General features: G+C 31.7%; 3 protein-coding genes across 3 annotated transcripts in view; 1 reads left to right on the top strand and 2 right to left on the bottom strand.

Annotated features, from left to right (window-relative positions):
- LOC129905631 (cytoplasmic dynein 2 heavy chain 1) overlaps positions 1 to 13,750 on the top strand; it is a 34,981-nt gene extending 21,231 nt beyond the window's left edge. The window contains exons 20-35 of the mRNA XM_055981159.1: positions 3,219 to 3,344; positions 3,399 to 3,530; positions 3,590 to 4,082; positions 4,145 to 4,555; positions 4,615 to 4,728; positions 5,569 to 5,682; positions 5,758 to 5,857; positions 5,911 to 6,143; positions 6,198 to 6,420; positions 6,476 to 6,813; positions 6,869 to 7,842; positions 7,898 to 10,325; positions 10,382 to 10,489; positions 12,564 to 12,668; positions 12,734 to 13,021; positions 13,468 to 13,750. Of these exons, the coding sequence (XP_055837134.1) occupies positions 3,219 to 3,344; positions 3,399 to 3,530; positions 3,590 to 4,082; positions 4,145 to 4,555; positions 4,615 to 4,728; positions 5,569 to 5,682; positions 5,758 to 5,857; positions 5,911 to 6,143; positions 6,198 to 6,420; positions 6,476 to 6,813; positions 6,869 to 7,842; positions 7,898 to 10,325; positions 10,382 to 10,489; positions 12,564 to 12,668; positions 12,734 to 13,021; positions 13,468 to 13,734 (6,454 nt within the window). The 3' untranslated portion in view covers positions 13,735 to 13,750. The remainder of the gene's footprint in view (positions 1 to 3,218; positions 3,345 to 3,398; positions 3,531 to 3,589; positions 4,083 to 4,144; positions 4,556 to 4,614; positions 4,729 to 5,568; positions 5,683 to 5,757; positions 5,858 to 5,910; positions 6,144 to 6,197; positions 6,421 to 6,475; positions 6,814 to 6,868; positions 7,843 to 7,897; positions 10,326 to 10,381; positions 10,490 to 12,563; positions 12,669 to 12,733; positions 13,022 to 13,467) is intronic.
- Positions 2,394 to 13,311, bottom strand: LOC129905633 (uncharacterized). Its single transcript, XM_055981162.1, has 2 exons — positions 13,181 to 13,311; positions 2,394 to 3,139 (listed from the first exon to the last, which is right to left on the bottom strand). Exons 1-2 carry the CDS (start codon positions 13,223 to 13,225, stop codon positions 2,645 to 2,647), a joined length of 540 nt encoding a protein of 179 aa, XP_055837137.1. The 5' UTR covers positions 13,226 to 13,311; the 3' UTR covers positions 2,394 to 2,644.
- An 8,006-nt stretch (positions 13,751 to 21,756) lies between the features above and the next one.
- The window catches only part of LOC129921344 (sarcoplasmic calcium-binding protein, alpha chain), a 63,446-nt gene continuing 59,458 nt past the window's right edge, over positions 21,757 to 25,744 (bottom strand). The window contains exons 3-5 of the mRNA XM_056003143.1: positions 23,040 to 23,120; positions 22,824 to 22,976; positions 21,757 to 22,665 (exon numbers count right to left, since the gene is read on the bottom strand). Coding sequence (XP_055859118.1) covers positions 22,549 to 22,665; positions 22,824 to 22,976; positions 23,040 to 23,120 — 351 coding nt within the window. The 3' untranslated portion in view covers positions 21,757 to 22,548. The remainder of the gene's footprint in view (positions 22,666 to 22,823; positions 22,977 to 23,039; positions 23,121 to 25,744) is intronic.

Genomic DNA, 25,744 nt, shown 5'->3' on the forward strand with positions numbered 1-25,744 from the left:
GTATCGAAATATACTAAAGCTTCTTGATACAGTATAGATTGATTCTATTGGTGTATTCAGACAATTTTATGAAATATTTTGATTTTTTTATTACTTAAGTTCCTCAAGATGCTCTTATAGGTCTTAGATCTTGTACGTAAGCTTCTTGTATATGCTCGAATCCATGTTCTTCGCGCAACTGCGTCACTGCATGTATTTAGATTTTCTAAACGAGTTATTATTGTGTTTTTTATTACAACCATTCTTAACTGGACAAAAAAACGCAGTCGGGGTTAAGCAATTTCCATGTTAAATACAACAACACCTTAGCCCCTTGGGCTTAGTTGTTTAGCCCGGAGATTTATCTGTTCTTAACTTTTTAAAAAGTTTTAAATCTGTGCTACCAAACTATTTTTTTCACTGTTTACAAAAGTGAAAACTGACGTTTGGAATGACAAAATGTATTTATCTAGTTTTGCTAGCATACATTTTTGTACCTCCTGAGTACCCGGCTATTCTGGTAACTAAACAACCGGGTACCCGTATACCCGGGTAATACCCGAAAATTCGGGTAGTCCCGCCACGTAAAAATAAAGAATAGAGGTTTTTTAGAAAAAAGTAGTTTTGGTTTTTTGTTAATTTCTCTAAAATGACAAGATATTTTAAATCCGGTTTTCTGTTTTTGTTTAAAAATAAACAAGAGCATCACACATAACATATTGAAAAAATTAGCTTGAAATTTTTATGTTTAAAATTTTGATTTTAAAAATTAATTTTTCAAAAACTGTGCCATAAAATGGCTTTGTTTAAATTTACTATGGTTTTGGCTTTACAAAAAGGTAAAGCACTTAATTGTAGGTGTAACCGTTGGTTTTAAACAATTTCTTTTCCAAATTAAGCCAATTTTTAAATTGCCCCTCCCCGCTAAACGAAGGGGAATAGACGTAGACCCCCCCCCCCTCTCCATACGTTTTTTTTCTTGTCTCAACTCAACCTATACGCTTTAGCTTTTTGGCTTATTACTCCTGAATCACCCTGTATTTGCACACATATGTACATACTTATATTGCTTAAAAGAGAATAACAAATATTAATTTTTTTGGAGGTCAGATTATTTTGGTTTCACTTCCATGAGATAATTTTGCACCCATATTTTTGACTGGTGTTTTATACCATGTAAGATTTGTTCTGTTTGGGTACTTACTTACTTATTTAGTTACTTTTTTACCATTTTTAAAACAATTCCTGTTTGGGTACTCTGGAACTATACATACGTAGTTTTTTATACAATATTTTTGAAAAAAGTAGAAATATTTCTGTTTTCGGCGGTACCCAAACAGACCTATTATGAATCCACTTAAGTCTTGTAATCATTTGTAACAATACCTGCCTGGCTATAAAAAGTACTATAAAGATACAAACGGGCAGTTTTCACAGAATTTAAGTGGATATTAGAGTGATGGCTATTCAGATACTTCATGTTTGTCAATGTAGGTATATGACCAACGACAACGAAATTAGTTTCCGCAATTTTTAAAGTTCTAAAAATGATGTATAACTTTTACTTCTCAGTCGAGTTAATATGATTCACGTAGAATATTATCACAACAAAAACATTACTGTTAAAAAAACGAGCCAAGAGTTCTCCTGTTGAAATGAAAATGCTAGAATAAAAAAGGGTTAGGTTTTAAAATTGAATAGTTAGTTTTTAATTTCAAAATTGTTTGAAAACTTGGCAAGTATTTATTTTTAGTTTTTTTTTCTAATGTTAAAAAAATTTAAACGAGCAATGGAGGACGCAATATTTACAAAAAATTAAAAAAAAAATATAAAAACACATAATTTGCGGTGTTATAATTGCTCCCATTATAGTCCGGTCAAAATAGACATTCAACCCAGAAACAATCCGCATTGAGCAGAAAACTGGTACATACAGAGCATTGAAACATCGATTAAAGTAAATTTTCAAAAGTCCCCAAAAATCCCATCTGTGCATAAAAATTTATTCAAGGTTAAATGTCGAAAATGTTAGTTTTTCAAATATAATTTTGAAACGTAGGAAGCTATAAAAAAGTAGGTATCCGCAAAAGATTAGTCTATAATTTAGTTAAAAATTTATTTAAAAAACTCATATTTTTAGTTATTAGTTTTTTCTTTTACCATAATGGAAGCTACGGCTATGAGAAACCAATCCCGAAATAGTGAAACCAATAACTTCTCCTACCTCTTGGTGTTTTCAACAATGAAAAGAGGAGCTGACTCTTCTCTTTCCCTGACCAATCCATAATGGATGGGAGATGATTGATTGTTTGAATGGTGTACTCTGAATTTTTCTGCAATTGCCTTTTAATTTTCATTTTTCAAAATTTCAAAAGCTCGTCAAACCTCAAAAGTTGAAGACGTAATCAGTTGCATTTATTTATTTACTAGTTTTTTATTTATAATTCTAGTCATATATAATATAAACAAATAAAATCTGTAAAAAATGCATAGCAATATTATATATAATTATAATGACCAAATGAATAACAACTTAATTAATATGAACACAGCTAGGTTTAGCCTTTGTCGGGCTTATTTTTTTTTTTTAAGTACACAAAAATGAACTTAAGTAGATAAGATTAAGTTTAACATAAAAATCGAATTTTAAATAAATATGAATTTGCTAAAATTGATTTTGTGGGGGATTTTCGTATATAAAATTATTATTATACTGTTGAGGTAACTGGTTGTAAGAATTTTGTGGTTGATTATATTCATTTGTCGATAAGATAACTTCGGGTTCAAGTAGATTTTCATCTAGAGGGGGTTCCCCGCTAGATAATATAACTTCAGGCTCAAGAAGAGTTTCTACAACAGCAACATTATCATCTGGCACAATTATTTCAGGTTCTACCAAACTTCCGCCCACAGTCGTGAAATTTCCACTGCTATCTATTTCAAGACCAAATTTTTTCCTCTCTTTTCGCATTCGATCGCGAATTTTCTCCAAGGTTCGAAAAGTTGTATCACTGCGAAGCATTTTTTTCCTTTCACGATCGCGTTCTTGCTCGATCTGGCGGTAAGCTACATTCTTCCTTTTAGCTCGCTTTCGTTCACGATCCTTTTCACGTGCTATGTGATCATTGCGTCGTTTTTCGGCTCTTTCTTCCTTTGTCATCTGTAAAAAAATAAAAAGATACAAAAATTCATAAATCTTATTGAACCTGTTTATTAAAATACTATTTTCTATTGCAAAGGTTATTAACCCTACCATCAGGCTGGCGTATACAATTCGGAAATAATGTTAATTTCATCTTTGAAACACACGACTTATCACATGCTTCACCAGCCACAATATCAAGAATGGGAATTGTTAACTTAAGGTAAAAGATCAATCAAATTACGACGAAATATAAAATGTTACACTTATTTTCTAGTTCCGACGATTTAACAAGAGAGATTATTTTGGATGCGCATTTGGCCAAAGAAGAATATAGTGACCTCATCCGATCGTATTGCAAGGATTACTTCGAACCAGCTATTAATTGGGTGGAAAAAGAATATCTCCAGTGAGAAGAAAATCTGTAGTTATTGCAGAAAGTCTGACTTACATTAAATTTACTTGCAGCTCTTTACCATCTCTGGCTAGAATCTCTCTAACTTGGTCACTTCTTACCAACATGATTCATATCCAAAGCAAAGAACAGTTCTGTATCTGCCTTCTGCGAAGTTGTAGCGGATTTTTACCTCCGGAAAAACACAACGATTTCGCAAACTATATTTTCGAACTATCAAATGTGTATACACCAAACCCCTCTAAGAGCCATTTGACCTATTACAATCAAGATCGTGATGCAATTGAATTATTTGAATCTGATTTTTCTCTTGAAAATACTGAGATTCAACTCATTAGAACCGACCAAGTGAAGTCTTATTTGGAGATTTTGCGTGTTTTCTTAGATACACCTTGCTCAAAACCGTTCCTTATAGTTGGACCTTCGGGATGTGGCAAGTCCCTGCTCATTCAAGAAGCAGTAAGTGAATATGGTGGTTATGTGCTGAAAATCATAAATTGCAGTACACAACTGACACCAGCTTATATTCTTCATATTCTTAAACAAGTAAGACAGGCTTTATCCTACGTATACAAGAAATATAGCATTGAATTAATTTATAATTTTAGAGTTGTGTTACTGTAACGGGTTTAAAAGGAAGAGAATATAAACCGCAACAAGTTCGAGTTATTCTTTTCTTCAAGAATTTGGATCTTTGTCATATAGATGCATGGGGAACAAGTGAAGTAGTTGAATTTATTTTACAACTTCTTCAAAGAAATGGATTTTATGACGACAACTTGGAATGGATAAATGTTTCTGGAATACAGATTTGTGGATCAATTTCAGATTCAAATTCTCGGTTGAAAAGAATATCGCCACGATTTTTGTCGTGCAATAATTTTTTGAGGGTTAGCTTCCCTTTGACAAGTGATATGGAATCAATTGTTCAAAATCGCCTAGAACCAATTTTGATGAGATTTAAAAATCCACCAAATTCAATGGACCTTGCCCGATGTTTGTTAGATTTTTTTACACAGGTTAACTTTGCAAATTGTATTGAAAATCTTTATTGGCCAATGTTTTTTTGTTTTTCTAGATTCAAGAAACTTTCAATGTGATTCAAGGTTTTGCTCATTATCAATTTACGCCAAAGATTATAATGAATTTCATAGTGGGATTGAACAATTATCCAGAAGATTCATTTAATGAGGTAAATATGCCATAATATTTTATATCCACTCGAGCACTTTTTTTTTTAAATAATGATTATTAAACATTTAGTTTTACCATTTTTTTCTTTAATTAACTTGGAAAAAACTTAATACCATAAGAAAAGTATTTTGTTTTTGAACTACATACATATCGTTGCTCTAGTATTCAAGTGCCGTATACGCCATTTTTTACATTTTTGGGAAATCGCTGGCATTTTTTGATTTTTAAGTATGATGTATAGTAAAAATGAATCTTTTTTATACATAGTTTTCAAAATATATACATTTTTGTCCAAAATGAGTTTGCCGTATACGCCATGTAAATCAGAAGTTTCTTTTATTCATGTACACGTACGTCAAAAAAAAAACATAACGTATCTACTTCAAAACAATTCTCAAAATTTTTATGAAAAATTCGAAGTAAATGTCAAAATTTGTTGTTTACGTCAACTAATAGGTGAATATCTCAGCAACGAAAAAAGATAGAAAAAAACGGATAACAGATTTGAAAAGAGCACCTTCGAAAACATGGGTATACCGCACTCCAATACTAGGGCGACGATGTTGTATGTTATCAACAACAAAAATTAAAAACAGATTTTTACAAATTATTTCTGTTTTCGTGACAACATATTAATTGAGAACCTTAACAAAGGTTGAGTGACTGATTTCTCCCTATCACAAAAGAAATGTTTGAAGCATCATGCCGTTGAAACATTCTACGACTCAAAAACAAATGTTAATCCAATTATATTTTTATTTTAAATCGCTACATTCAATATATTAAAACCTATTTAAAAAGATTTATTTAAAGAAGATAATTCAAAATTTTATTTTAGGCTCTCATTTGTGAGCTGGTTTCGATATTTAAAGACCGTCTTGCAACCAATGAAGACGTCGAAAAATTCGACGATATCTTAAGAGATACAATGCGAAAGTTTTACGGAAAAGAGGTTAAATAAAGCAAATTAATAAACAACCAACCAAACCAAACATGATTAATGCTAAATGATTTTCTATATTTATAGAAAATATTTTTCATTCCGAAATCACCGAAAGATTCTTTGCTAATGGCACTTGCCCACGATGAGTGGATGGAAGAAGTTCAGAGATTAATAGCTATTTGCAGTTTGTTTATATTAAATTAAATCTTAAAAATATTAAATTACAATATTTTCCAGATTCGGAAACATACATCATAGATGAGCCTATTACAAAAGAATTATTAGAGCAATCATCGAAAATTGCACGAACAATTTCCAGACCAAATACTCATTTAATGATTATAGCACAACCAAGTGGCAGGCATATAGACGCTTTATATATCGCCTCAACACAATTGCAAGCAAAAGTTCTCCTTCCCCAAGGAGTGAAGGAGTATAATCTTGCAGATTTTTACAATGATTTGAAACTGGTATGAATTTATTTTAAGTTTTCTCTTAATTGTTGGCTTTTCTAATTGTTAAAGGCTATGCAAACAGCTGCTCTAGAAGATCAATGTACCTGTTTGCTTATCGACCATTGCTGGATTACTCATTTACCAGATATAATGAAACCAATCGAAGCAATTCTTGAAGGAAGCGAAATTTTGGATTTGTTTGGAGATGATTTGGATTCAATGGCCAGTTCGTTAAAACATTATGCACAATTGGAAGGATATCAAGACTCAATGGGTTCATATTTCATTGAACGTAAGTGGTCCTCAATAAAGCATAAGCATAGGTTTTTTATATGCTTTCACTCTAGGCTCTAAAAGAAATCTTCATTTTGTTCTTGTCTTGGATCCAACTAGCGAAAAGACAAACGAATACTTTGACATTTATCCAGCTCTTTATAGAAACATGGAATTTCTTTGTGTTAGAGAAATGTCCTCCGAAACTGCAGGAATGTTGCCAAAAAAATTCATTGAATCTCTATGTGAAGGCAAGGAAGATGCAGTTCCAGTATCTTCATACTTTTCGCATGTCCTGAATGACCTTATCCAACAACAATCTCCAAAGCGTTTTTATCAGTTGATTCGATCATATTTTTCAATTTATTGTCATTTCTCTCAGGATATTGATAAACGCTTAGATAAATTACAGGTAATTCAAGATTTATTTCCTTTGAAAGCAATAACTTATAACCTACAATTTAAAGATGGGTGTTAGTAAACTTGCATCAGCTCACAAAGTAGTTGCAACTCTCAAGTCAAATGCTGGATCGCAGGAAGAAGCGCTCGCTGAAAAACGAAAACTAGCAAATGACGCTTTGGAAATGATTTCAGTCACAATGCGAAATGCAAACGAGCAAAAATCAAGCATGTTGGAACTTAAGAAGCAGGCACAGGTGAATAATGAAAAGCTAAAGGAGCGTCAACGTGCAATTCAAATCGAACTAAGCGAGGTAGAACCAATACTTAAAGAAGCTAGTGCTGCTGTTGGTCAAATTAAATCCGAAGCTCTCTCTGAAATTCGATCATTGCGCGCTCCCCCGGAAGCTATAAGAGACATTCTCGAAGGAGTTTTGAGATTGATGGGTATAAGAGATACGTCTTGGAACAGTATGAAGACGTTTTTGGCCAAACGAGGTGTCAAAGAAGATATTCGATCGCTGGATCCAGGTCGAATCAGTCCAGAAAACTGTGAAGCAGTTGAAAAATTACTCCAATCTAAAGCTGATTCGTTTGAATTACGAAATGCCAAACGTGCTTCAGTCGCGGCTGCACCATTGGCTACCTGGGTCAAGGCCAGTGTCAGATATTCCAAAGTCATACAGAGCATAAAACCACTGGAGAGAGAACAAAATGAGCTCCAACGGAATCTTGATGTTGCCGACAGTGAAATGAAGTCATTGATGACAGGATTGGATGATGTTGATGCACGAGTAAAAGAATTATCTGGCCGTTTGAATGCATACACACAGGAAGCAGCTGTGTTGGAGTTAAAATTGGAAGAAGCAAGGACTACACTGAATTCAGCAGAAGTATTAGTGGACAAATTGAGTTCTGAGTTTCAAACGTGGAGCGTACAACTCGAAGAATATAATCAATCTTATAAGACATTGGACACTAAGTCATTGCTTTTATCTTTGGCTATCAATTATTGCTCTCATTTGAGCTTTGAAAAGAGATTGTAAGTGTTTTTCTGTATAACGCTATTATAATGTTTTATTTTATGTTACTTTTAGATCTGTAATTGATTATTTAACAACTGACATGCATATTCCGCAATTCAACATTACAAAAAATCTTCTTTCGGATCAGGAACAAATTATTTGGGAGAGTATGGGTCTAGCTCGTGATGCCCAAGTCATCGAAAACGCAGCTATTTTAGCCCAAATGATTGACCTTCCGTTTGCCACTTGTCCTATCCCTCTGGTAATCGATCCCTCACAAATGGCTTATACCTGGCTTCAAGAATATCTACGCAATAAGAACAAATCCTTTGAAGTTACAACACAAAATAATGACCGATTTCCCTACACCGTTGAGTTGGCGGTGAGATTTGGAAAGATCCTTATCGTTCAAGAGTGCCAAGACCTTCGACCACCCTTGTTGCAACTGGTAAAAGCAAATTTTTTCATTAAATTTGGTAAGAAATTGTTGGAAGTTGGGGGAAAGTTAGTGGATATACATGAAAACTTTAAGCTTGTAATGTTTTCAAAAACCGATAAACTAAGCATCGCAATGGAAACCAAAACTTATTGTACTTGTATTCCATTTACTGTGACAACAGTTGGATTAACCGATCAACTTATATCAAAAACAATCATTTTGAAGAATCCCAATTTGGAAAAGAAACGCGTGGACTTACTCAGAAACGAGGGAGTTCTCTTAAAGCAAAGAATAGATTTGGAGGATAAACTTTTACAGGAATTGTCTGAAGCGCAGGGTGATATTCTTAAGAATGAAAAGCTTTTAAAAACCTTAAATGAAGTCAAAGAGAGCAGTAGCCATATTGACAAGTCATTAAAAGAATCAGCTATTGTAAGAGACAGTTTATTGGAGGAGTACAACCAATTTCAGGTATTGTGCTCGAACGCAGCTAATTTTTATATGGGACTTAATAAGCTCTATGAGGTATCACCGGCAGTTTTTATGAATCTCTTTTTAAAGAGTGTAGAGTCTGTCGAAGACACAGATGAAACGAAAATCTATGCATCTTTGGTGAGAACTACTTTTCAGTATCTAGCCCGTTCAACTCCAAGAGAATCGCATATAACTTTGGCGATCTTTGTCTGTAAAAACGCATACCCAGACCGAATAACTCAAAAGGAATGGGAATTATTCGTTACGAATTTCATGACTAGCAGTGATGGTTCATCACGTTTCGCTTTGCCATCTTGGATTGATGGAGATGCACAAACAAAGCTGACCATTCTTCTCACACAATGCCCAGAACTTGAAACCTCTCTTCAACTTAATAATGATAGGCTCTGGCGTCCGTTTGTAGAAGAAAAAAATACTAATCAAATTCCGGTAGATGTTAAGGCATTCCAAAAGGTATTGATCGCTCAAATTCTACGACCAGATCTCATCATTCAGACTCTGAGCTCAACAGCATCGCAAATTTTGGGACTGTCTATTGATTCGGTAATGCAGCCTACGATGGAACAGCTTACTGAAGAAAGTTCGTCGAATAAACCAGTTTTGGTTATCACTCAGCCAGAAAGTGATCCAGCTGTGGAAATTCGAAACTTGGCTTTGAAGAGGCTAGGAGCTGGGAAATATACAGAGCTTTCAATTGGCCGCGGAATGGAGAGAAAAACTCTTGAATCAATTCGCAGATCAGCAGAGTCTGGACAATGGATTTGTGTAAAGAATGTACATTTGATTCCTAATTGGCTAACAGACCTTGATCGAGAACTTGAGACTATGAAGAAGTCCGAAGACTTTCGTTTGTGGATTATTTGTGAATCGATGAAAGGTTTTTCAGAAGCAGTTATGTATAAGTTTGTCAAAGTACTTTTTGAGTTTCCAAACGGATTGAAGAACAAAGTTCGACGTTTAATTCAGCAGTACTTGATTGGAATGGCTGTCAATCAAAGTAAGGATGCAAAAATTACCAAATTGAGAATAGTACTGTTTGTTCTGAATTCGGTGCTGCAAGAGCGTCGAAAATATATTCCTCAAGGATGGTCAAAATGGTATGAGTTTGGAGATTCAGATCTTCGTTCGGCGATTGAAATTATTCAATGGCTTGAAAATAGTATTTCAAGTGGGCGCATAAATTGGAAAATATTACAAAAACTATGCGAGAATGTTGCATATGGAGGCCGCATTAGCAACAATCGAGACTTGTTAGTTTTACAAAAATACTTGGAAGAGTTTTTTAACTCTGATTCGACAAGTAATCGATGGAGCCCATTAAATGCGAAAACGACCATACCAACAACTTCTAATATACAGGAGTATATGAATGCGATCATGAAATTTCCTGATATGGACGAGCCAGATACATTTAAGCTTTCGCCACATTCAAATATTTCGAGGGATATTATATTTTCTAGAAATATAATCAAAGCTTTGCGGACTGCTTATTTTAAAAATGAGGAACATAATAGAATGGACAAACGTATAAGACCTATTTTGATGGTATGGAAAAAACTAGCAGGGGTAAGTTTATTGAACAGTTAAAGTAGATTTTTATTTAGCAAAAAGTTTATTTTTAGAAATCTACCGTTCTTCAAACATTAAAAGAAGTAGAAGAATTCAAGGCTTCAACGCCATGGGAAGCGTTTGTTGTATCTGAAATGAAGCGAGGTGGACAATGCTTTCAGGTAAGCATTACTATGTGGTATAAATATTTATTCAGCAAAAGGTGTTTCGGCAGCAAAATTGAACGGTATTGTATATAATTAATATTTTTGTAATCTCCTATTTTTTTAAGGATATGCAAGGTTCTTATAACTTCTTCGACTGTTGAATTTTGAATTAGTAGTTAAATTTTAAATTTAAGATTAACCAAGGGAAAATTAGAAGTAAAAAAAACTTTTCATACCGATTTTGGTTACTTTTCCTTATTTTGAAAATTTAAACGTTATTTTTATTAATCAAATGTACAAATAAACTCAAAAGAATTTGATTTTGCTTATAAAAAAGTGATTAGAAGTCATTCACAACTGCGAAAGAGTGGCTTATGGTTTATCTCATCTCAAAAGTTCAATCCCTCAGAATAGAAAAACTGTTTCATAAGAAATCTGTTACTTTGCAAATTTATTTCGGGTATCTTAAGCTTCAATGATGAAGCCTCATTTTAATCGCCTGGGGATAGGATTTTCATGCACTTAAAAACGAAAAATATGCGCTTAAACTATGCTCTTAAAAATAGAAAATACACATTTTAAACCACATTATTTTATAAAATATCAATATTTCTTTAAAATTATGAAAACATTTTATGAACATTTATAAACGAAACCATTTCCAAGTTCAAAGATGTTACTCTTGGAATTGTTGAGGTTTGCTTGAAAAAAAAAAATAATACAAACTGGCCAAAATTTACTATTAAATAATCCAATTTATCATTTGATCGTGTTGGAGTTAATTTTTTATGGGTTTGGACAACGTTGAATTGTCAGTTTTGCTTACGTTTTTGACTTTTTTCCAATTAACGTTCTTTAACTTTATTTCTTTGTAGAAAATTAAAGGAAGTTCTTAAATCAATCCTTGATTTTTTTGTGAAGTCAAAATCAAGACTATGGTTTTTGGTTTGATGACTAATATTAGAGTCTAAAAAAAAATCGTACAAGTTTGAAAGAAAAAGAAATTTCAAGTTTAATTAAAGCCTTTCTAAATTTAATAATTATTTTATCAGAACAAGTTTTCGCATTGTCTTCATAGTCCACTAATTTTAGGTTTTATCTGCGGAAAATTTCCTACTGGACTCGATTTTGGTATAGACCTTCGTTACGGCGTTGTTATGAAGATGTGAAAAATCGGCATTGATATCGCGTCCGCGTTAGAAGTTATAGAGGTCAAAAAGTCACGAAAATCAGTTTTTCGCATATATCTCGTGACCTGTTGCTCGTAGGTCAATAGGGGTCTATGGAAAATCTGTTCGTCATAAAATTATCTACAAATATTGCCTTATGCATTTTTCTGTAAATCCGCGCCGTAACGAAGGTCTATACCAAAATCGAGCCCAGTAGGAATTTTTCCGCAGATTGGGGTAAAAAATGCCTAAAATTACTGGGCTATCAATGATTTTGCTCTTTCACCATTTGAAATAAAATATTGAAAAAATTCTAAGACTAGAAGAATGTAGTTTTCAGATACATACTTCTTGTTTTGTCATGATACGATCATTTTTAACTGAGATGCAGCCTATCGAAAATCACTCTTAATATTTTTTTTTGATAAACCGCCCCGTTTCGAAGTTATTCAACGTTATAAAACGTAATTTTTTCTTCATTTTTTTTTTTCAATTTTTTGACGAAATTATTAGGTTTTTTAAAAAATTTGGCAAATTTTTCGTATTCTATGTTGTTTTTTGGTTTCAAAAATCCTTTTATTTAACTGTCAAACTCCTAATACTATTGAATTAAAATTTTTCAATAAATTCGAATTATCCATTTTTCCAACTAAAAATTATTTTAAAATTATTTAATTATAAGTTATAAGATTCCAAAACTCAAAAACACAATATTTCCCATGAAAATCATATGGGATATAAGTATGAACAATAATGAATAATTTTTTTGTTGAATCAGTCTAATGTACAACATAAATTATTATTTAATTTTAGATTCAACAAATTGCCTATTTGCTGATAGATTGATTGCAAATAGCCTTGCCCTTGAGTAGTAAAAGTACCTCTTTTTAATTTTAACGAGTTGATTTCTTAAATTGCAGGAAGTTCACAATACCTTATCAAATGTCCACATTATACTCAGAGATTCAAAGAACATATCAATTCATTTCGATTCGAATATCTTAACAACTTTAGCTGAAAATCAGGTACCTACTTAAACAACTTTTTTAAATATTCTCAGTCAAGTCTTATTATACTATTTTTCCCATAGGTTCCACTATCATGGAGACAAATTTGGTCCGGTCCACGAACAACAATTGACTATTTAAAAGCCTTGATAATGAAATCAAATGAAGCGGAGCGTCGTTTTAAATCAGAACTAAGTTTAGAGTTTATTGAGAGCATAAACTTGAGCACAGTTTTTAGTTGTGAGACATTTTTGGCCTGCTTGAAACTTGCTAACTCAAAGAAGCTTCAACAGTCTTCAAATAATCTAATTTTGCAGACCAGTGGATCAGTGTCCAGTGACAGTATTGCTGTTAAAATAGATTCTGTTAAGGTAAATAAGAGTTTATATTTATTTTGTATGTGCCTAATTAGCCATTTTTCTATTGATCACTTTATAAACAAAACAAAAGTTGTAAACAAACCACGAATACATGTTTTTCTTTTCGTTTACTTTAGACATGAAATTTGTTTTCTTGCTTTACGTTTTTACCTTTTGCCTTGTTTGTTGCACACCTGGTTCTCTTTTTATATCCATTTTTGCTTTTATTAGTTTTATTAATTTATAATAAATTGAATTTTTGTTAAGATTCACAACATTTTTTCTCAAAAATTTGCTGACATTTCTCAATTTTACTTGTCAAATAAAATTGACATTTCTTAGTGATGTGCATTTAAAGTAATCGATTTTTCGATAAATTTTTCTACTAGTGATGTGCATTTCCAGAAAACAATTTTTTTTTAAATTGTACTAGATTATAATATTTTTTTTATTTCTAGATCGATGGTGCGCAATTTCTGAATGGAAAATTAATTGTTTCGTCAACTTTGGCCCAAAATGGTGATAAATCTGAGGAGTTTTACATGACTTTTAGAAAGATTGACAACAATGTTGAAAAGTATAAAATGGGAAGTGGAAAAAATCAAATACCGTTATATTCAAATGCCGCTAGGGAAAATCTTATTTGTTATGTTGATATTGTAACAAACGAAAGTGTGGATACAATTTTATTATCAGGAGCAGCTTTAATTGTTAATGATTATTAATAAAAGTTTTATTATAGTAAAAGTTTTATTAAAGTAAAATAAGGAATATCATGTCATGTTTAATATATTTTCTTAAATCTGATCTTAAAAGTTTTTTAGTAAGGCCAACAATCCCAGCGTGATGCTTACGCCATAACATGGGCAACATCCACGCGAATTAACGTTTTAAATGGTCTTACGTGAATCCATTGAAGCTCTTCATTAATTGGCCATGCAAAACATGCATCTACATACGCTTTAAGTGACATGTTATCAAAAGACCGACACATGTCCATCAAAATAGCTCAGCCGTAGTCACATATGGCTTGGGGCGGAGTTTTTAATTTCCCTATGCGCATCCATCGGTCAAGCCAAAATGTAATAAAACCTGTGTCATGACACTCGGTTATCACCTGGCTTACCGGTAAAGTTTTGTTGTCAAAATTGATGGTAACGGTGTATAAAAAAATGTGGCCTGTTCTTTTACCTCCAAATAAATCAAATTTTTTAATAATTATCAGTGGCATCGATTGCGGTTTCCGACTTTTCGCCCATTGTACGTAAGTACTGTCGATAAGTGTGGAGCTGGTCATTAGTAAAGTAAATTACATACAAATTGAAGCAGCTAATTTCTCTTATTGCTTCGACATATTGTGGATTTTTGGGGTCTTTTTTGTATTGCCTTTATGGGATCGGTTTTTTTCTTTTGGCTTCATATTTTGAACTATTTTTGCACCTTCCATTTTAAATTGCCTGTAAACATTTCCAGGTCTTATACATATTAGTTGGCAAATCTTGCCCAAATTCTACATTTTCTGACACCAACGTTTCTAAGTATTTCCCGACACTCTGTCCTATAAGCTCTTGTCTAATTTTTTCCCTTTCAGCTCCTTTGATGTTATTGTACACCCTCTCATGGTAATTTTCTTTTCGAGTGTTGGTTGTTCTTATTAATAATTTTAAATCTTCTCCTATCTATGGCTCATTTTCTGTGGAGCCTAATCTATTGGTTCCACATTTTTTGCTTTTGCAATACCCAATGAAGCTTAGATATTTCTCTCCTTTATAACCTATTCGCAAATTTTTGAAGTTAAAAGTAGAGATGCCGCGAACATTGATTTGGCCGAATACCGAATATTCGCCCAACGACACTCCGAAAAAACGTTGGTAATTTCAAAAATTGTATTCTTTGTCCCAAGAATATATGTGGGTTAAAAATTCCCAACAACATCATGTAATAAAACGGCGAACACTTATTTTGTAATACAAAATACGCGGCCCATAAAAACCGTAGTGGCGTAAATTCATACACAAAACGATAGGAAATTTTATATAGATTTTCAGTGTGTATGTGTATGCTTTATTAAATTTTTTTTTACCGAAATAGATAGAAACAATAAACAATAATTTAAAATTCGATATCCGAGGAATAAAAAAAAACAAGTGTGCTGAACCACGCCCTCTGCCATACATACAAACTGATAAAGATGCAGTTAAAACTGGAATCGAAAACGAAATCGAATTATATATGAGGACTGCTCACCAAGATCTAGGGACAGACCCATACAAGTGGTGCTCAACACGCTTTCGTCTCCTGGGACAAGTGTTTACAGCGAAAGACTATTTTCCGAAGCAGAAATAGTCTACGAAGATAAACGTAATCGTTTAATACCAACAAATGCCGAACAAATATTTTTTATTCACCACAACTTGCCTTTAGTGGATTTTAAGTACTAAAATTACATTTTTTTAATAAAACACACATTTTGGTATAAAAAATTTACGTATTTTTTCTTCTCCATTTGATAATACCAAAAAAATAGGCCGAATACCGAATAGTGGCCGAATATTCGCGGCATCTCTACAAATTACAGTTTTTTATTCTTGCATAGTATCTATTTATAAAATTAGCTTGACTTTTTTATAAGTTCAATTTGACGTTTAACAAACAGCTGTTTACACAAATATTTCTTGTGGGGTGTTCACGTAAACCGTTTGCGGATATTTATATTTTTCTGCAAAGTGGAAAATTCTATCATTACATGAATACCCTTTTTGTTTTTTCAAAGTCTACCTTGTAAATGAAAAACGTCACCTGAACATTGTCATTATATTATGCATAATGTGTATATTAAGTGCGTTCAATGTGAAAAAATCTGAAATTAGGTTCAGTTTTGGTGGATTGAACTCTACCATTTTCATTCGTGAGGTTTGTGTCCATGATTAACAAATGCTTTTTTACGTTACGTTACGTTTGTTAATTTTTCAATTTAAGTTATTATTTAATAAACTATGATTCACCAAATTATAAAACTGATCCAATACGATTCACTAAATTGACACTGAATTATGAAGATATTTTTTTTTTTGAAATTCATGACCAAATGCTGCTAACTTTACGCCTTACGTAATTTTTTAATAACTTTTAAACTATGATTCACCAAATTGTAAAATTGATTCACTAAATTTCACCTAATTGTCACCTAATTGTTTGCATAAAAATTTTTGAAATTCCCCACTAATTCTCACCGCTAAGTTGATGGCGGTGAAAAAAGAATACCTAGAGACGCGACTTCAGTCACCCTACAAGCTGCTATGAGAGTTCTTATATGTGGTAGTTTTCCCGTGCATTTTAAATGGCACCAACACATTCAACTGTGGAGTTTTGCTCAAACGAATTTAAGTGCTCAATTAGGCTAAAGCCTTAACTACATTGGCTCAAAAAGTGAAAAAGTACAAAAGTGAAAATTTTCAAACGCATTTTTGTATAGTTTTTAGAGCTGGAAAATTAAAACGAATGATGCAGAAAGCTTAGTTTTTGGTTCAAGCCTGGTACGCAGTTCGAGATAAATTTTTGCTCCCATACAAATTATCGAAAAATTTTAGCCGAGCTAAAATTGATCCCATACAAACTATCGATAACTTGTATGGGAATTTTATCTCGGCTAAATTTTAGCTCGATCTGCGTACCAGACTTTAAAAAACTATTTACTCTTTTTCACAAAAAAAAATGCGCTAGCCAGAAAAAAAATATTTTCACTTTTGTCCTTCTTCAAAAAGTGGTGTATGTAGTTAAGCCTTAATAAATGCATAAAATTTATACATTAAATTCAAAACACGAACCTTTATTTTTATTTCTGTACATATTTATAAAGGTGGTTGTCTAGAGTGAGCTATTTAAGCTCAGATAGCTCAATCTAGTTCATACAGAAACCAAAATCATAGTTAAATTCAAAGTACAAACTGGTTTGTGAGGGCATCTACTGTCGAAAGGAAGGTATTAAACGCTTTATACCTTTCGGCCTGGTACGCAGATCGAGCTAAATTTTAGTCGAGATAAAATTCCCATACAAGTTATCGATAATTTGTATGGAACCCTTTTTTTTCGGCTAAACATTTTCGATAATTTGCATTGTATATATATTTCTACTATCAATCGAAGAAAATACTTTAGCGACATCTTTTGGTAGATCTGTATTTCAATTTTCTGCATAAGGTTTAAATAAAAAATAAACTAGCGATCCCAGCGGCGGCGACGCAAAACAGAAAATTCTACTTCATGAGAGTACTATAGGAACATACAGTGACGAGCAAAAGTGGTCAAATGTTTTGCCTTTATTGAAAAAGTTGTTTAAAACTTAGTGTTCTTTACATAAATTAAATCGTTTTTATTTTATTATTTTTCTATATTATGCCACCATTAATTTTCCTGATTAAAATTTTTAAAAATGCTTCATTGTCCAAAAATGGAGAGTGTCATATTGGTATTTGGACTTGACCAATTCTGCTCGTTTTGGAAAAAGGCTTTTGTTTCAATAAATTGAGTGTACTAGAATTAATTTTTACCACTTTTAACCACTTTTAACAATGCCTCGAGATAGGATCTATTAATCTGTGAAGAAATAATTTTAAAATTCGGTCGTATTTCAGCTTAATGGAAAGCTCAAAGCTCATCGCTTTTAGACTTGTGTTTTTTTACTGCGCTTACAATTTATTCAAAAATTTCAACAGATTTTCAGCCAAAATGGGTCAGTGCCTTATGCTGACTACGCAACTGTCTTAAATTTCTGATTTCCGAAGCAATATTTGACAATTTTAAAGGTTTTGGTGGGGTTTTCATCTAGTTGAAAAATTATATCAGACAACACGGAGTCTTCTTTTGCCAAAAAACTTGGTAAATTGTTTCGTTTTATATCAGGATAGGTTCGCTTGTACATTGTTTTTTCAAAATTAGCTAGCAATCTACAAGATAACACCGGAAAATATTCTTGAGTCCATAATAATTTATGTCCGTTCTATAAACTTGATAGTGCTGAAATGTTTTTTCCATTTTTGGATAGTAACTTGATTTGCATTCTATTTCTTCTGTGTTCTCGACAATCCAATCTACTTTTCCCATTGGTTATTGATTCTTTTTTGTGGTTATAGTTAAGGTTTTAGTAAAAGTTTTAGTAAAAATTCATCTAACCTAACGATTTTTGACTAAAAAAAAGGTTTGGTGATGTTCTGTTTGAGTTTTTGGGGGGAGTTCCCGACCTTTGATAAAATTTGAAGATATGATGGAGAGGAAAATGTATCTTGATATAAAACGGTATAATTTAACAAGTTTTTTTTGGCAAAAGAAGACTCCGTGTCGTGTGATATCATTTTTCAACTACATGAAGACCCCACCAAAACCTTTAAAATTGTCAAATATTGCTTCGGAAATCAGAAATTTAAGACAGTTGCGTAGTCAGCATAAGGCCCTGACCCATTTTGGCTGAAAATCTGTTGAAATTTTTGAATAAATTGTAAGCGCAGTAAAAAAACACAAGTCTAAAAGCGATGAGCTTTGAGCTTTCCATTAAGCTGAAATACGACCGAATTTTAAAATTATTTCTTCACAGATTAATAGATCCTATCTCGAGGCATTGTTAAAAGTGGTTAAAAGTGGTAAAAATTAATTCTAGTACACTCAATTTATTGAAACAAAAGCCTTTTTCCAAAACGAGCAGAATTGGTCAAGTCCAAATACCAATATGACACTCTCCATTTTTGGACAATGAAGCATTTTTAAAAATTTTAATCAGGAAAATTAATGGTGGCATAATATAGAAAAATAATAAAATAAAAACGATTTAATTTATGTAAAGAACACTAAGTTTTAAACAACTTTTTCAAAAAAGGCAAAACATTTGACCACTTTTGCTCGTCACTGTATATACAATGTAATTTCGTCGGTGAAACCAGAAAAGTGTGTAACTCCAAATTTTCCGAAAATTGGATTTGAATGCCATCTGTTAGTCAAACCTAATATCTACCGTTCCTTAAAGTGGGAATCCCCTTAAAGTTCATAGTTTTTATTTTATTAGCAAATTAGAGAATGGAATCTCATACAAATGGCTTCAAAACGATCAGGTTTTAATGCTCTCCTTTAAAATTTGCTAAAATGGAGTTACACACTTTTCTGGTTTCAGCGACGATTTGTATGGGAGCTGCTTAGTTTAAGGTGTAGATGGCGCAAAAACCCATTGCCCTAGTTTTACTGCTTAGTTTAAGATGCAGATGGCACGTAAATGCAGATATGGAACTGCGCATGTCGTATTTTAGTTGTCAAAATATCGTGCCGTCACAGACACTCACTCTTTATTTTGTTTTCACAAACAAAAAGGAAGTGAATTTTAAATAAAAAAAGATTTTAAAAGGATTTCGTTGTTTTTCATATTTCACCCATAAAAATGTTTTTTTTTTACCGTTTTAGACCGTAACAACATGAATAAACACCCAAAAAAAGAAATTAAATCTGTCAAAACAGTAAACATACCTCCCCTCCAATGACAAGAGAAAATGTTCATTCAAACTTAAACAATTTTTAGAATCAATATTCAGAAAGTTGTAAATTGGAGGAAAATCCATCAAGAGGAGAGCGTCTGAAGCGAATAGACGAGAACGTAAAAAAATATATTTTTTTCTCGTTTTTTTTTTAAACTTGAGCATATTAAATGTACAACATTACCATCATTTAGGTGTTATAGGTACTTGCACCTTTATATAAATAACCCTGACACAAACAAAAAATCGTTACCGTAAATAAACAGTTAATCGCTGATTCAGAAAGAATTCTAATTTGAGTTGAAATATTATTGTAATATTGTTCCAAGGTTTGGTATTAAATAAGGGTTTGTCCGCTATTTAACAGGATACTCAGGGACGTAGCTTCCGGTGGATCAGGTTTCAAGCGGTATCCATGTATATCCCCCGAAATATAGGTGGGCCCCCAAAAAATTAATTATTAAACATTTTCTGATCTCTGCGATAGTTTTTTGTTTTAGAGATCAACGATTTTATTGTGTTTGAAATTATAAATAAATTATAAAAGTTGGATATATTTTTAAAAATAAAAGGACAAACATAATAAAGTGCAATATCTTCAAATCCGGAATTTTACTTTATGTACTTTATTGCCGCTTGGATACTTCGAAGCTTTCATAGTCTGAGTATAGTATGTTCAAAACCAGATAAGCTGTTGTTTAAAATCATAGATCCACAAAATTATTCCACAAGAGAATAACCAAAATTACCCTCCCGATTGCATTTAAGTTCAGATCAAGGGGTTCAGATCAAGGGGTACTACAACTCAGGCCATTTTCAACCCCCCTCTAACTTCCATACCAAATATGGCAGAATTTTCAAACTAGCTTCATTTGTTAAGCTGGTAAAACCAAACTCCTCACAAAATTTCAGCTTCTTACGATGAGAAGTTTCTGAGATATAGGGCTTCAAAAATCGCAAAAACCGTAACTGACTCACTGACTCACTGACAGATAATCAAAATTATGGAGAACTTCCCGCTATCGTAGAAACTTGTGATTTGAGATTTTCAATTCAGGGGGCAGGGTAACCGCCTATTTTCGCGGAATTTACATCAAATATATTAGAGCACTTCTGATTACCGTAGAATTTGAAACTTAGTAGATTTGTAAGCCTGGCAGGTTATACAAAGGAAAAAATTTAAAATTTGAGAATTTTAGATATGAGGCGTGGTGACCGCCCATTTTTTCTGAATTTTTATCAAGCTTTTGATAGAATCTTATGCAAAATAAATAATAAACAAAAATAGGCATTCTCTAAGCAGAGGCCGTGGTCTCCACCCTTGGATATTCGAAACAAAAAGACTGATACAATCACACAACTACTTTAAAAATATCGAAAACTTGAGAAATGTGCTAAAAATATTAATATTACTGTTAAAAAAAGAGCCAAGTTCTTTTATGTTGAAATTATGTATGCACAAAAAGTACTGAAATGTAAAAGTGTGCCAAGTTCTAAAGCTTGGCTTTAAATTTGTATCAATTAAATTTTGATTGTTTACCTGGCAATTTTTCAAATAGCTTTACTTATCGTGAATTAAAAGAAAAATTGTCAAGTAAGCAATCAAAATTTAATTGATACAAATTTAAAGCGAACCACAGGTTGAGAACCGATGATTCAGTGCACTGTGGCGTATACGTACTCAATTTTGTATTTTTTCATGCTTTTAATCATTTCTTGTGAGCAGTGGTGAGAGGGGCTAGAAGTAACAAGAGGAAGAAGTAAAACCGAAAAAAGATTTTTATTTCTTTTCAAAATAACCGCATACTATTTTAAAATTCAAATATTAAAATGTATTAAGTCAAACACCTTTCGACGGTTAAACTGCAAAACCTCGTGAGTCGTTTTTGCAAGTTTTTCAGAAATCAAAAAACAAAATTTTGTGTTTCTTGTTTTTGTATGGGATCTATCAATACGAGTGTTTGAATTTTGTCATTTCTGAAAAATGTTCAGAACAACATTGTTAAGCTGAATATACCAAAAGATAGCTCTGAATTTTTTGAATTGTTTACATTAATAATATTTTTTCGAATTTTTAGACTAACGAGGTTTTGCAGTTTAACCGTCGCTTTATTTATCGTGAGCACGAAGAACTCAATCTTGAAAATAATTCTCAATACCAAATTTGTTTTTAAATTCATTTATTCAGCATTACACAAATACATAAATGTCAATGTTATTAACATTTCAATCAAATATTACAATACATTTCATTTTAATATTTCTGGTCATTATATATTTGTTTTGGTGCAAATTGAAATTAAAGCTTGGTTAATTAATAAATGAACTAATTTATTTTTATATTCTAACTTTACAAAGGAACATCAAACTTATTTGTTTTGTTTTTTTTTTTTTAATAAATGTTTTTGGTCGTTATTTCTTTTGCATACAGTTTTTGTAGAACTATCATTTTAGCAAAAAAAAAAAATTCGTTATTTGACTAATAACTAATTAAAAAAAAATTGTAACGTGCTTTAATAGCTTAGATATTTTTAAATAAAATGTAACGCAAGAATTGTATTATGTTTACCTACATTATGATTATTGGAATACCATACAACATTTTCACAGACATGACAATACGAATATTATTTATTGTTTTATATTTTAATTTTAACAAATGAAAATCTACTAAAACAAAAACAATACAATTTTTTATTTTCAAAATTTTAATTTATTTATTAATAAAACAAACAAAAAATAAAACAAAGTGCGGTACATAATTTAATTAAAATGTAATTTCGTTAACTTATTCGTTGATTTTAAATAAACCATAGGCATATAAATTTGTTTTTCTTTTTTTTTAATATAAATATTTTTTTTTTTGTTTAAATAATTTTATTACTTGGAACCTAACAACAGTCATATTTTATTATTTTCATCGATTTTTTTATTTCATTAATTTTACATAAATTTCTTATGATAAATTGTTGTCCAACAGTGAAGACATTTAATTTTTTTTTTATATAATTTTAATTAAGCATTTTATAAAGGCCCGAATAGGTAAACAGCTGGATGATCAGCTCCGGGATTACCCAAAAACTGGCTATAAAGTTCTTGGTATCGGGCAATAGTTAGTCCTCCACGTTTACGGTCATCGTCCTTAAAAAAAAAAATAAAAAGTCAATTACATACGTATATAAAATATATATATATGTTTTGTGTGTAGAACTTAATTCGGACTATGAAAAGTAAATTTTAAAATATATATTTAGCTTAATTTATTTAGTTAAATATATTTACCAAGTATTCATACTTACACTTAAAAGGCTTTCGAATGCTTTATCAATTGGTGCCACATCATCAACAGCTATTCTTGTAATGCAGTTGTAACGGTATTCTTCAATACCAATAATGCCATCACTGTTGATGTCAAGCATCTTGAAGTTGGCTTCAATAAATGCTTTCATTGCCTTTAATAGAAATATTGTCAAAATGTGCAAAATAATTTTGCTTTAAATCTATTTGAATCTCACCTGTGGAAATTCGTCATACTTCTTTCCCATGCAAGTTTTCTGGACAGCATCTTTGAATTCTGCAGTTGAGATTTTTCCATCCTGCAATTTAATGATATAATTATAGCTTTTTTGTTTAAACAAGATGAATAAAATTTAGTTTAAGCATTGAATTCTTTCAAATTTAATTTTTTCGGAAATTTTTTTTTCGGAGATAAGACAAGAAGAATTTTCTTCCTTATCATTCAATTTGCAACTGAAGGGGACAACTATAGAAAAGACGAACATTTTTATCTTTCATGTGATTCTTAATTCTAAAATTTACAGTGTTTGTTTTAACTACACTTAGGAGCAAAAAAACGGAATCAAATAAATTATATTATATTAAAAACAAAAATTGCCATGGATAAAATATTTTTACTCAAAATTTCATGGTCTCATTTTAAAGCTTGTAATTTTTACTTTGAATTGTTGGTAAAATCATAACAATGCATACGATAGTGTTACCGCTATCTGTCAATAAATTGCACTTCATTTTTGCTTTAATGTTAAATTTTCCAGATACTCTCTGTTTCAATTTGAGTGTTTTTTTTCCAACGATAGTATTAGCGTGGTCTGTCAATGAATTGCACTTAATTTTTTTTTAATGTTAAATTTTCCAGATAATTTGTGTTTTAATTTCAGTTTTTTTTTTTTCTTACATACTTCATTTATGTTGGATGGATGGAACCAACGAAAGGATTTTTGAGCTCTTAGAATTGACTTAAAGCTTTTGTTTCAAGCTTTTCAATGGTACCATTAACATTCATGTATGTCGATTACTTCACGACCAATTATCGTTTTTACAGAACGCAAAATTTGATTCCATTTTTTTGCTCTTAAGTATATATTTCTTCTTACCCGTTACTTCTACTCTTGCTCACCCCTTCTCAAAAAATATTCATCTTTACATAAAAAGGATTATAAACTTTTTTAAGAGTGGTCGCTTTGGGACTCATTCCATTCAGCATTATGAAATACTTTTAAATAACGAGTTACATGGCAAGATTGCATGAACCCTACTCTTACATATGCGGTTAAATAAACGCCAATAAAAAAGGTCACGTTTACGCCACAGTGCATGGGGGCAAAATGCAAATTAAATACTTTGGCCACACGGAGATTTGTTTTCTTGTATTTATTTTTTTGGCATACGTCAACTTTTCATTTGACAAAACTCATATTTCTTCCCAAAGAAATTCTTGGGACTAAATTTGTCAGGATGGAGAAATTTTTTACTCTCTCGTGTGCGCTGTTTTCTACACAATTTTTGTACCAAAAATAAAAAATAAATATTACTAAATTCGGTAGTCTCAGACTGACTGTGGAAATTACCTAATAATTGAACAAAATGTTTATTATTTTTGTCAACAGTTTCCAAATATTAAAAATTTAAAAATACTATGCCTATTTTTTAAATATTACAAAAAAAATAAACAAATACAAACCTAACACAAAACAAAACCAATATAAATAAACAAAATATAAATAGCATTTTTAATATAGTTTTGGTTACTTAGCACCTTTTCAGGGATTTTTTGGCTATCAAATAAATAATCCTGCAAAGCAACGGTGCCGTGAAATAACACCAAATGAAATAAAGCCAAATTCCAAAAATTTGGCATTATTTCGTTTTTGAGAACGAAATAAGACCAAATTCTCAATTTGGGTTTATTTCGTTTTAGAAAACGAAATAATACCAATTTGGCATTTTTTCGATTTGGATTTTTACGAATTAGAAAAAAAAAAAATTAATAATAAAATCTCTGGATAAAACCTGATATTTATCAAGAAGACAATTGAGAAATTAAAAAGAAATCCCTTTGTTCACAAACTTCCATTTTGTGGATAGATATCGTTGTCGATGTTTCCTATGATTAATGTTTCGTTCATTACATTATTATTTGCTTGCATTTATTTCAATAATTTAAATTCTGATTTAAGGAATGCTCAATTCTTTAATTTTAGTTGCAAGGTAGTTCAGAGTTTAAATTCGGTAATTAAAGGATATTTATGTAAACTGAAACGAAATCCAAGTTGACGATCAGATATGGAGACTGAAAAAAAATTTTAAGGCATTACGAAGGGGTCAATTTGGGGAATCGAAAAATTTGCGCGAATTTTTCGATTCCCCAAATTGACCCCTTCGTAATGCCTTAAAATTTTTTTTTCGCGAAAAATTTGCGCGAATTTTTCGATTTCCCAAATTGACCCCTTCGTAATGCCTTAAAATTTTTTTTTCGCGAAAAATTTGCGCGAATTTTTCGATTCCCCAAATTGACCCCTTCGTAATGCCTTAAAAAGTTTTTTCAGTCTCCGTATCTGATCAACTTGGATTTCGTTTCAGTTTACATAATAAATATATCTAACTCATCAGACAATGGTTAGTGCTTGGGACTTTGACGCCAGAGGTCTGGGTTCGATTCCCAGTTCCCACCATCTTAAATTAAACAAAATTTTCAGGGGTACTGTATTTTGGGGGGAATTGACAAAGCCTATAAGAGTATCATTATCATGAAAAAGGGCATCTTTGTTTAGTTGTAGGGACTAGGCGGTAAATTGTAGGTCCCTCCCATTCTTACAAATTAATTACACTAGGCCTTCCTCTTTCATGGGATTTAGCATGTATGAAATGTCGTGTAATAAAACTAATTTCTGTATGATCCTTTTATTACCTTCTTCGTACA

Source organism: Episyrphus balteatus, chromosome 1, assembly GCF_945859705.1.
Source record: "Episyrphus balteatus chromosome 1, idEpiBalt1.1, whole genome shotgun sequence".
Classification (NCBI taxonomy): Eukaryota; Metazoa; Arthropoda; class Insecta; order Diptera; family Syrphidae; genus Episyrphus; species Episyrphus balteatus.

Bases quoted from the DNA above. Each gene is read 5' to 3' on its own strand.
- LOC129905633 (XM_055981162.1), bottom strand. From the start codon at position 13,225: ATGGATATAAAAAGAGAACCAGGTGTGCAACAAACAAGGCAAAAG. The intron at 3,140-13,180 runs GTAAAAACGTAA...ATTTTTTTACAG, and splicing joins TGCAACAAACAAGGCAAAAG to ATGACAAAGGAAGAAAGAGC.